Below are 12,137 nucleotides of genomic sequence, written 5' to 3'. Positions count from 1 at the left end.
TGGAAAGGCGGAGGACGGGCGGGGGGGGGGGAAGGCGAGGGGGGCGGGGGGGGGGGAAAGGCGAGGGCGGGCGGGGGGTGGGGGAAGGCGAGGGCGGGCGGGGGGGGGGAAGGCGAGGGCGGGCGGGGGGGGAAAGGCGAGGGCGGGCGGGGGGGGGGAAAGGCGAGGGCGGGCAGGGGGGGGAAAGGCGAGGGCGGGCGGGGGGGGGAAAGGCGAGGCGGGCGGGGGGGAAAGGCCGAGGGCGGGCGGGGGGGGGGGGAAGGCGAGGCGGCGGGGGGGGGAAGGCGAGGCGGGCGGGGGGGAAGGCGAGGGCGGGCGGGGGGGGGAAGGCGAGGGCGGCGGGGGGGGGAAGGCGAGGGCGGGCGGGGGGGGAAGGCGAGGGCGGGCGGGGGGGGGGAAAAGGCGAGGGCGGGCGGGGGGGGGGAAGGCGAGGGCGGGCGGGGGGGGGGGAAGGCGAGGGCGGGCGGGGGGGGGGAAAGGCGAGGGCGGGCGGGGGGGGGAAAGGCGAGGGCGGGCGGGGGGGGGAAGGCGAGGGCGGGCGGGGGGGGGAAAGGCGAGGGCGGGCGGGGGGGGGGGAAAGGCGAGGGCGGGCGGGGGGGGGGGGAAAGGCGAGGGCGGGCGGGGGGGGGAAAGGCGAGGGCGGGCGGGGGGGGGGAAAGGCGAGGGCGGGCGGGGGGGGGGAAAGGCGAGGGCGGGCGGGGGGGGGGGAAAGGCGAGGGCGGGCGGGGGGGGGAAAGGCGAGGGCGGGCGGGGGGGGGGGAAAGGCGAGGGGCGGGCGGGGGGGGGGGAAAGGCGAGGGCGGGCGGGGGGGGGGAAAGGCGAGGGCGGGCGGGGGGGGGAAAGGCGAGGGCGGGCGGGGGGGGGGGAAGGCGAGGGCGGGCGGGGGGGGGGGGAAGGCGAGGGCGGGCGAAGGCGAGGGCGGGCGGGGGGGGGGAAAGGCGAGGGCGGGCGGGGGGGGGAAAGGCGAGGGCGGAGGGGGGGGGAAAGGCGAGGGCGGGCGGGGGGGGGGGGAAAGGCGAGGGCGGGCGGGGGGGGGGAAAGGCGAGGGCGGGCGGGGGGGGGAAAGGCGAGGCGGGCGGGGGGGGGAAAGGCGAGGGCGGGCGGGGGGGGGGGAAGGCGAGGGCGGCGGGGGGGGGGAAGGCGAGGGCGGGCGGGGGGGAAGGCGAGGGCGGGCGGGGGGGGGGGGAAGGCGAGGGCGGGCGGGGGGGGGGAAGGCGAGGGCGGGAGGGGGGGAAGGCGAGGGCGGGCGGGGGGGGGGAAGGCGAGGGGGGGGGGGGGAAGGCGAGGGCGGGCGGGGGGGGGGGAGGCGAGGGCGGGCGGGGGGGGGGGGAGGCGAGGGCGGGCGGGGGGGGGGGGGGGGAGGCGAGGGCGTGCGGGGGGGGGGGGAGGCGAGGGCGGGCGGGGGGGGGGGAGGCGAGGGCGGCGGGGGGGGGGAGGCGAGGGCGGGCGGGGGGGGGGAAGGCGAGGGCGGGCGGGGGGGGGGGGGGGGAAGGCGAGGGCGGGCGGGGGGGGGGAGGCGAGGGCGGGCGGGGGGGGGAGGCGAGGGCGGGCGGGGGGGGGGAAGGCGAGGGCGGGCGGGGGGGGGGAAGGCGAGGGCGGGCGGGGGGGGGGGAAGGCGAGGGCGGGCGGGGGGGGAAGGCGAGGGCGGGCGGGGGGGGGGGAAGGCGAGGGCGGGCGGGGGGGGGAAGGCGAGGGCGGGCGGGGGGGGGGAAGGCGAGGGCGGGCGGGGGGGGAAAGGCGAGGGCGGGCGGGGGGGGGGAAGGCGAGGGCGGGCGGGGGGGGGGAAGGCCAGGGCGGGCGGGGGGGGGAAGGCGAGGGCGGGCGGGGGGGGGGAGGCGAGGGCGGGCGGGGGGGGGGGAAGGCGAGGGCGGGCGGGGGGGGGGGGGGGGGGGGGGAGGCGAGGGCGGGCGGGGCGGGGGGGGGGGAGGCGAGGGCGGGCGGGGGAAGGCGAGGGCGGGCGGGGGGGAAGGCGAGGGCGGGCGGGGGGGGGGGAAGGCGAGGGCGGGCGGGGGGGGGGGGGGGGAGGCGAGGTCGGGCGGGGGGGGGAAGGCGAGGGCGGGCGGGGGGGGGGGGGAAGGCGAGGCGGGCGGGGGGGGGAGGCGGCGGGGGGGGAAGGCGAGGGCGGGCGGGGGGGGGGGGGAAGGCGAGGGCGGGCGGGGGGGGGGAAGGCGAGGGCGGGCGGGGGGGGGGGGAAAGGCGAGGGCGGGCGGGGGGGGGGAAGGCGAGGGCGGGCGGGGGGGGGGGGAAAGGCGAGGGCGGGCGGGGGGGGGGGGGGGGGAAGGCGAGGGCGGGCGGGGGGGGGGGGGGAAGGCGAGGGCGGCGGGGGGGGGGGGGAAGGCTGAGGCGGGCGGGGGGGGGGAAGGCGAGGGCGGGCGGGGGGGGGGGGAAGGCGAGGGCGGGCGGGGGGGGGGGAAGGCGAGGGCGGGCGGGGGGGGGGGAAGGCGAGGGCGGGCGGGGGGGGAAGGCGAGGGCGGCGGGGGGGAAGGCGAGGGGGGGGGGGAAGGCGAGGGCGGGCGGGGGGGGGGGAGGCGAGGGCGTGCGGGGGGGGGGGGGGAGGCGAGGGCGGGCGGGGGGGGGGGGGAGGCGAGGGCGGGCGGGGGGGGGGAAGGCGAGGGCGGGCGGGGGGGGGGGGGGGGAAGGCGAGGGCGGGCGGGGGGGGGGGGGGGGAAAGGCGAGGGCGGGCGGGGGGGGGAAAGGCGAGGGCGGGCGGGGGGGGGGGAAAGGCGAGGGCGGGCGGGGGGGGGAAGGCGAGGGCGGGCGGGGGGGGGAAGGCGAGGGCGGGCGGGGGGGGGGAAGGCGAGGGCGGGCGGGGGGGGGGGAAGGCGAGGGCGGGCGGGGGGGGGGGGAGGCGAGGGCGGGCGGGGGGGGGGGGAAGGCGAGGGCGGGCGGGGGGGGGAGGCGAGGGCGGGCGGGGCGGGGGGAGGCGAGGGCGGGCGGGGGGGGGGGAAGGCGAGGGCGGGCGGGGGGGGGGGAAGGCGAGGGCGGGCGGGGGGGGGGGGGGAAGGCGAGGGCGGGCGGGGGGGGGGGGGAAGGCGAGGGCGGGCGGGGGGGGGGGGGGGGAAGGCGAGGGCGGGGGGGGGGGGGGGGGGAGGCGAGGGCGGGCGGGGGGGGGAAGGCGAGGGCGGGCGGGGGGGGGGGGGGGGAAGGCGAGGGCGGGTGGGGGGGAAGGCGAGGGCGGGCGGGGGGGGGGGGGGGGAAGGCGAGGGCGGGCGGGGGGGGGGGGGGGAAGGCGAGGGCGGGCGGGGGGGGGGGGGAAAGGCGAGGGCGGGCGGGGGGGGGGGGGGAAAGGCGAGGGCGGGCGGGGGGGGGGAAAGGCGAGGGCGGGCGGGGGGGGGGGGGAAAGGCGAGGGCGGGCGGGGGGGGGGGGAAAGGCGAGGGCGGGCGGGGGGGGAAAGGCGAGGGCGGGCGGGGGGGGGGAAAGGCGAGGGCGGGCGGGGGGGGGGGGAAGGCGAGGGCGGGCGGGGGGGGGAAAGGCGAGGGCGGGTGGGGGGGGGGAGAAAGGCGAGGGCGGGCGGGGGGGGGAAAGGCGAGGGCGGGCGGGGGGGGGGGGCGGGGAGGCGAGAGAAAGGCGAGGGCGGGCAGGGTGGGGGGGGGGAAAGGCGAAGGCGGGCGGGTGGGCGAAAGGACGCCGAGAGCGGGCTGGCAGGCCATAGGGCGGGAGGAAGCCAAAAGCGGGCAAAAGCAAGCCAAGAGCGGGCGGGCGAAGGTCAGGGGGGAAGCCAAGAGCGGGCGGGCGAGCAAAAGTAGGGGAAGACAAGAGCGGGCGAGCGAAAGGATCGGTGGGCGGCGGGGGCGGGGGGTGGCGGCAAGAGAAAGGGAGAGGATGGATGTGAGATAAAAAGGTGGGAGAGAGAGAAGGGGGCGAGAGAGCGCAAAAAGGAGGCAGACAGAGGTGGGACAGCAAGGTGGTAAGAGATACACACAGACAAGAGAACAAGACATAATTTTATTGTGAGACAAGATAACAGAAGACCTCAAAGCTTAAGTGAAAAGATATAGTTCATAAAATTCTATGGATTAAAGTGTGAAATATCATTACCTCGCTGAATGGATCCACCTTGAAAATTACCCTGGGAGCATCCTAAAAAAGGTGGAAGCCACAACGTTAAATATCCAGTTTTCTGTATCTATAAAGTTACATTGCAGAATATTGCACATTTTTAGAAATGTGTTTTAAAACAATAACTCTGTTCGTTACATTTGCTCCTTCTGGAATTCACTGGTAAGCAACTTCACTTCATCACACATATAATGTAATATAATGTCATGTGGAGTGCACATTGCAAACTTTATTTTACATGGTGGGGATGGTTTAAATACAAACTGAACTTTTCAATTAAATGCTTTTCCTGCAAGTCAATGTCAATTAACTCCCTCAAAAAAGGAACTAGTTATCTTTCTAATTTGAAGATTGTAGGATTAGATATAGATTGAGATGATCAAAAACTCCAGTGGACAAGAGTGAGTCCATATAATGATTTTATGTGGAAAGTAGCAGGCTCCCAATACTGGAAATGCGGGAATAGATAAAAATGAAGTTTTCTCAATTACTTGTGGGGATCAGGAAATATTTCTCCAGCCTTTCCCCTTGGAGATTAAGTAGGTGCAATCCATAAAAAGGCAGATTATACAGGATCTGTGGACACAGCAAACTCGATGGGTCAAACTCCCTTCTCTTTCTGTGTCGTATCAACAAGCACCGGGAAAGCTCATGAATTCTAAACTCTCACAAATTAAACAGTCTGCAGAGCTTGGTCTCCAGACATTTGAGGGGAATAAAAGCAGTTCTACTGTTGTCTCGTGTTGTTTTCACTGATCTTAAGTTTCCATGTGTCTGAGTTTAAGACCACTGCTATATTTTCTTTCAGTTTACTTTAAAAAGTCAGTTAGCACTGTGTCATCCTTTATCCTAACCTATTATGCTCCAATCTGTTAGAAAAAAGCAAGTCAAAATGGTTAATCTCTCAATCTTAATCCTAACTGCCTAGCCTTTGGCCCTCCATTTGCCGCAATACTTCTACAGCCGTCGATCTGCTTAACCATTACCTCATGTCCACCTTTGATGCCCTGGTCTCCAGCAAAAGCTTTACTCTCTCCCACCCAAGTTGATCCTGCCTGCCAAGGACCCCATCTTCATTCCCTTAAGTCCAAGGGGCGCAGAGTTGTGCATACTGACACACAACTGGTTTAGCCATCCATCACAAGATCTGGTTGGATGATATCAAGCACTTTCAGGCCACTCTCCTCTGCCAAAACCACACGACTCCAGGATTATTCTGGAGAGCACAGGCTTCTTTTCTCCCCTACCCAACCATCTCTTTAAACCCTACTCCTCTGCCCAACTTACTCTCACCCCCAACAAGTGTGAGGAGCTTATGGACTTACTTGTTAATAAGATTGAGAACATCCAGTCAGCTTCCTCTGCTTTTTCCCCCAACCCACCCCCCTCCCTTTCCCTTGCCCACAAATCCAAACTCCTCCCAGGCTCCCACCTGCCCAAGACTCGAACAGAAGAACATAGGAATTTGAACACACATCTTTCTCCAGTTTCTCTCCTATCTCCCCATATGCCCTCCCCAAGCTCATCTTGTCCAGGAGCCTAATGATCTGCTTGCTTGATCCCATTCCCACTTAACTGCTGACCATGCATTTTCCCTTTCTGGCCCCCATGTTAGCTGACATTATAAATGTTTCCCTGTCCTCAGGTACTGACCTTCTCACTTTCAAAGCTGCCATCATCGACCCTCTCCTTGCAAACTATTACCCCATCTCAAACCTTCCTTTCCTCTCCGAAATACTTGAATGCGCCGTGGCTTCCAAATCTGTGTCCATATTTCCTGCAACTCTATGTTTGAATCTCTCCAATCAAATCTGTGTCACTGCCACTTCACAGAAATGACCCGAACCAAAGTAACAAATTACATCCTCTACGACAATGGTGCATTATGTCTCCACCTCCTACTCAGCCGAGGAAGACTATGATACGTTTCACTCACCATCCTCCTCCAACGCAAATCCTTCATTGTCTAGCTCCAGGGGAATGCCCTCGCTTGGTTCCAGCCCTACCTATCCGATTGCAGCTAGAGTATGTCCAGCAATGGCTTCCCTTTCTGCTTTGGAGTCCCACAAGGATTTGTCCTGGCCTCCTCCTCCTGTTCATCTTCATGCTGCCACTTGGCAACATCATCCACAGGCTATGGGGTCAACTTCCACATGTATGTTGACAACATCTAGCTCTATCTCTCCACCATTTCTCTCACATCCTCCACTGCCTGTATTCTCAGATAGCTTGTCTGATATCCAGTCTTGGATGAGCTGCAAGTTCCTCCATAACCATGCCACTGATTCCACCCCTCCCTGGCTGAACCCGACAGTTCGCAATCTCATTGTTCTATTCAACTCTGAACTGAGCTTCTGACCCCTTACACTCACCATCACAAAGACCAACATTTCTACCTCCATAACATCACCCGCCTCTGCCCCTGCCTCAGCTCGTCTGTCACCGAAACCCTCATCCATCACCCTGTCCTTTCTGACCTACATTGGCTCAGAGTTCCCCAAAGCTGCAAATTTAAAACTCTCATCCTTATGTTTACCTTACCCCTCCCTATTTCTGTAACCTCCAGCACTACAATCCCCTCCACCCCCACCAACCTCCCCCACCCCCCCCCTGAACTCGCTGTTCCTCTGACTCTTGTGCACCTCTTCCCTCACCACACCATTGGTGACCGTGCCTTCAGTGGAACTCGCTCTGGAATTCCCTCCCTGATCCCCTCCATCTCCACCTCCCTCTCCTCCTTAAAACCAAATTCTTTGACCAAGCTTTTGATCAACCCTCCTAATATCTCCTCCTTTGTCTCACCATCCATTTTTGTCAGATTACACCTCTGTGATACATCTTGGGATATTTTTCTACATGAAAGATGCTATAGATATTTAAGTTAGACTCATTTTTAACAGTACTGATGACAATTCAGTATTCTGATACTTTTATATGCAGAACAGAAATAAAAAGTTATGCAATAAGTATATTGTGAATAAAATCTTGTCCATATATAATTTTACACTGCTACATGTTTTGGATTATCATGCCACAGTAACCAAAGCTGCATGTTATAAATTATTGTGCTACAACACCCAATGGCCTCAGCCAGGTACATACCTATGCTAGTATCCACTGCATACACTTCCCGTAAACCAAGCTCCTTTAGAGATTTTGTTAAGTCATAGGGCTCCTGACACTCGAAGTCTTTGACTAGAATAGTGCTCTTTGGATCAAATTCACATTTATTGCTGATTACTGGAACTAGTTCTTGAAGGGGAACATGTGGACTAACACGTACTATGGTTTTCTGCGTTTTCTTGTAGTTTACTACGACACGCACTGTTTGCTGAAAGTAAAAAGGAAGTTAGTCAGAGTGTATATGAGCACTTCTGGTATAAAATTCTTACACACTAGTACATTAAATTTGAAGTAAATTACTTTCAGGCACTGTCCCATTATTGAGCAAATTTAATTTAGTAACCCTACTTGTTTAGACCATTTTCCCTAATCCTCAGAGCTGTAGGAAAAATGCCCAATGGCTTCCTCAAAATTAAGTTTTCAGCAATCCTGCTAGCTCTGCAAAAACAGTTAATACTAAGAATTATGAATATTTCCAAGACAGTACTGAGGACTAAAGGATCCTTCACAGTTAGCAGGTCCCCATTAGTGGCCAGAACTAAGCACACTCAGACTGATCACGGTTGAATGGATGGCTCTGTTTTTCTGACTAAGAAAAGTACCTAAAATGATCTAACTCTTATCTTGCACTGTCTTGTGTCATCATCTGCAGCCAGACAAAGTGAAAGGAATCCCTCAACTAAAACTGGGAGCAGTCTAATCCTTATCTGGATTGTCTTATCACTCATTTTTAAGCAGGACAAAGTAAAACATTTTTCAACTAATGGACAGACCTTGTTTTTCTCAACAAATTAAAAATTTGCATATGATAAGTATTTGACCTGTGCCTGTCTAAGGTACTGTCACCAAACAAGGGAAACCTTGCAACAAGGTGCATCACACAAATTGGTTCAAATGACATCGAAGGAGTTTACTTTGAGAATGAAGGGTAAAAAAGATGGCGTTTTGTCACAAGATATCAGAATGAGAGAGAAGTCAATCGAAGAAGATGGATAGAAGAATTTTAAGACAAAAACATACAAGAGGAGATTAAAAAAGGAAGAGGAGAAAGATTGATTGATTACAGAAATTAACAAGTCCACTAGCAAGAGACAGGCAAATATTTCAGATTATGACTTGTATACAAGTTACATTTCTGAAAACAGAAGCAAGGTTAAGTCGATTGAGAGAACATACATCAGAACAAGGCCAAACTATTATGACAACAGATGGAAATTCATCATGCTGATATCCCAGAAGTAGTCCCAAGCATCCAAGAGGTAGTTGAGACCACCAATCCTACTACACCGACTTAAAAGGATGAGGTTGTAGAAGATCCAGTATGTCTGGTAGGTTGAATCATTAATGTTTCATTGTCATTTAGGATGAGTTATCCTCATGTTGTGTTGATCACTGACGAGGCAATAATGGAAATAGTATATGCAATTTTTGGCATTCCACTTTGATTCATTGGAAGGGGATCAACGAAGAGTGATGCATGAGTCTACGATTTGAACTTAGTTATGCAGAGGCATCAAGAATTGAACTTGTTTGCATTGAAGAAAAGATTAATAAGATGAGACATAGCTGGGTTTCTAAAATGTTAATTTGAATTGATAATGTAAATGCAAGCAGGTAATTTAATGTGGACGATGAGCACAGAACAAGTGGATAACAGTGTAAAAACTAACAAGCCTCAAGCAGGACTTGAGATTAAAAGCAAGGAATAAGCAGAGTGAACTCACAACTAAGGCAATTGATGTTGCATTAGTTTAAACCTTTCAGAAGAAAAAAGCTGGATGAATATCTGGTTAGCAACAAGATGGAGGATTATAAGGATTAATACAGAAAGGGATCATCAAATGCTCCATGGGACACAATTGTTCCTGGGTCACTGAGACTATGAAACTATCATACCAATTTTACTTGACAGTTACAGTCTTCTTGGTTTAACAGAATAACTTTTTCTAAGTCTTTAACCCTGGGCTAATATATGAACTCCTTAACATATCAACTTTCTACTTGAAGCATCACTCACTACTTTTAAACAATTCATTGATGACGAATTATATTCAAATTGCTCAGAGCTGACACTATTGAGATGTTGGAGTACATTACATTGCAGAGATATATCACCTGTTTAGGGTTCCATCACCCAATAACCATAACATTATGAATACTTGAATATTATCCCCTTAAAATATTTGGGGCATCCCAAGAGTCACCTTGGTCAAATGCTCTTTCCTACCTTGGTTGTATATAAGAAATCTTGTCTGAAAAAAAGAGAGACCATGTGAAAAAAAGAAAGACTGAACCCAAAAAATACTAAAACCGTTTTCAAAGTTGGATCAGGATAGAAGGAGAATCAAGGGCAATGAAAGAGGGAGGAAGCTTTGTATGTGGATCCAGAACCAGATGCAAAGAATAAAGACCATACCTAAATGGGTATCTAACATTGTAACTTAGTTGTTTAACCTCCACATACAAAGTATATGAAAATACTGCAAAAGAGAAACTATGATCTAAAGGACCTGTCAGACCAAGACAGTGCTGATGAAAATGTTTGTTACTTCAAGTGCATTGCACATAGCTTTGCGAGAAACCCTTGTTCCACACATAGCCATAATATGAATGGAATGGATTTTAAATTTTCCTTGATCGTTCCTGATCTAGAATCTGGAGATGGGTGGGGACTGGTTTGCAATCAATTTATTTAAGCCTGTCATGAAGCAGAGTTTCTGAAGATTTTTGTTACTAAACAGTTAATGTGATTGTCTTTTGTTCAATCTGGTGGCAGTACAGGGATCAAAGAGTGGTTTAAGTAAGATCAGTAGAAATACTTAAGACCAAGTACAAAATTACTGAGAACAAATAAATAAATGATGCATGCCCCTCACTTTACAAGCACACTAAGTAAAACTTTCCACGTCGAATTGCTCCCTTAAGGGACATTTCTATCATGAAGTAAAATGAATTACATATTTTATGCATCCTTATAAAAAAGGGTCTTCGCCATTCCAAGGATAAGAGAAAGTCGACCAAATCCCATAAACTTAAATTACATACTCTACTGATGGTACTTAAGAAGTGTGTATGTGTACAAGACAGATATTCTGTGTTTCTGCGTTATCTTCTGCCGCAAAATTAATACTTTCAGTTAAACCTACTTATTACAAACTTAAGAACAAGTTTTCTTATTAAAATTATTTGCATGTATTATTGCCATCACTTTTATGGGATAACCAACTTTACTAACCTCAGGCACCATTGAAGTAGGCTTCTTTTTTTCTTCCATATTTTTCTGCTTTAGTATAACTTTCTCTACTTCCAACGTCCCAATCAATGTGTTGGGCTTGAATCGGATTTGATTCTTCTCTCTTCCCAACAATTCTATAGTATGACTTGATGGATTCAAATGATATTTGCCACAGAGGAAAATCAATAAATCCATCATGGGTTTGCTAGAAAAACAAATGTTTCTTTCAGGTTAAACAGCTCATTGTGACAAACAAACTGCTATTCAAGAGATTAACTAGCTGATGCTACTGCTACTGTGATTCTGATAATTGGATGTGCCAACTTTCAACAGCAACTGCTACGTATATTTGTCCTTATTTCTGATCGGTCTTTGTGAATGACCTGGGCTGATCTGAGCTTGTCTGGATAGGATGGTCTGAAATGAACTCTTTCAGATTGGTAGTGGTCAGCATGAATCCAGATGCTTGGTATAAATAAATCATTACAATAGACATATCAGGGGCAGAAGGTGTATCATAATTTAGATTAAAGGAAAATGGTTCAATCTTGGTAACTGTTCGTTCAGAACTCTTTGGTCTTGGGGCATAAATAATGGATCGTTTTGCCTCTGAAAGAGTTCATTTCAGATCGTCCTATCAGAGACAAGCTCAGGTCAGCCCAGGTCATTCACAAAGACCGATCAGAAACAAGGACAAATATACCATGTCTAGAACAGAAGGATCATTTGACAGAAAGCTAATCAAATAAAGCAAGAGACTGCTGTAAATAATCTTAAATGCACAGTGTTTCCATTGTTGCCAACTGTCTGCTTTTCATAAGGACATAAGTATGTCTTGCCCCCAATCGTGCTACTCGTGGGTGCCCAAAACATGTGTTTATTTTGGAACATGTCAAATTGCCCCATATTGCATTGTCAGTCATCTCATCTGCACAAGCATGTTGTTTCAGTGTAAGCACAGAAGAGCCGACCCCCGATGCTTTATGGAGTGAATTCAGCGAACTGTTCTGAGCTCTCAGGAAAGCACACAAGTGGGGATTGAAGGTTAGCAAGTATGAGTTTATTATACTTCTGTTGAGAATTTTATCGGGTCTAACTTCTGGTATTGAGAGTTGTGAAGTGTATTAACCTTACACTACACTCTGAGCTGCTAAATCCTGTGCTAATTACAAATGCAAATAAAAAGATTGGGCAAACTATCTTTTTTTTGTTCTCTTGCACTTCCTGCAAATTTCCACTTGTTCATAAAATCACCTTTTGAATATTGCAAATGGATTGAAATTAGAGCATTTTAATTTTTTTGTTAACAGAAGTGAATATATATCTACTAAAAGGTTCAATACAAGGGAGTGGGACTAATTGGATAGCTCTTTCAAATAGTCAGCACAGACACGATGGGCTGAATTGTCTCCTTCTGTGCTGTATTATTCTACGATTCTATGAAATGATAATTGGGAGGACATGATCATTTCCATCACTACTCAATTATAGAGGACTTGCACCACTGTTAAGCTAATGTACTGTTGCATACATCCACAGTTAGAAGATATAAAGTAAATAGAAACTTTTAGTATTCAAAAAATGAAGAGCAAGCAGTATCTGATATGAATAAAGTCCTTTTCCCCCCTCCTAAACGTGGTTCCAGAATAAGAACTCTGTAAATTCAGTCCCAATATATTCTAGGTAGTTTGCCAAGTTAAATTATTCTGTAATGCTAGT

The 12,137-nt window shown here is 54.0% G+C and overlaps 1 protein-coding gene across 1 annotated transcript in view; it reads right to left on the bottom strand.

Moving 5' to 3' along the window:
- cobll1b (cordon-bleu WH2 repeat protein-like 1b) overlaps window positions 1–12,137 on the bottom strand; it is a 196,383-nt gene that overhangs the window by 48,583 nt on the left and 135,663 nt on the right. The window contains exons 4-6 of the mRNA XM_067988169.1: window positions 10,419–10,623; window positions 7,163–7,391; window positions 4,040–4,081 (exon numbers count right to left, since the gene is read on the bottom strand). Of these exons, the coding sequence (XP_067844270.1) occupies window positions 4,040–4,081; window positions 7,163–7,391; window positions 10,419–10,623 (476 nt within the window). The remainder of the gene's footprint in view (window positions 1–4,039; window positions 4,082–7,162; window positions 7,392–10,418; window positions 10,624–12,137) is intronic.

Source organism: Heptranchias perlo, chromosome 7 (assembly GCF_035084215.1).
Source record: "Heptranchias perlo isolate sHepPer1 chromosome 7, sHepPer1.hap1, whole genome shotgun sequence".
Taxonomy (NCBI): Eukaryota; Metazoa; Chordata; class Chondrichthyes; order Hexanchiformes; family Hexanchidae; genus Heptranchias; species Heptranchias perlo.
Note: the sequence above shows the minus strand (reverse complement) of the source record. Positions and strands in the feature narration are given on the sequence as shown.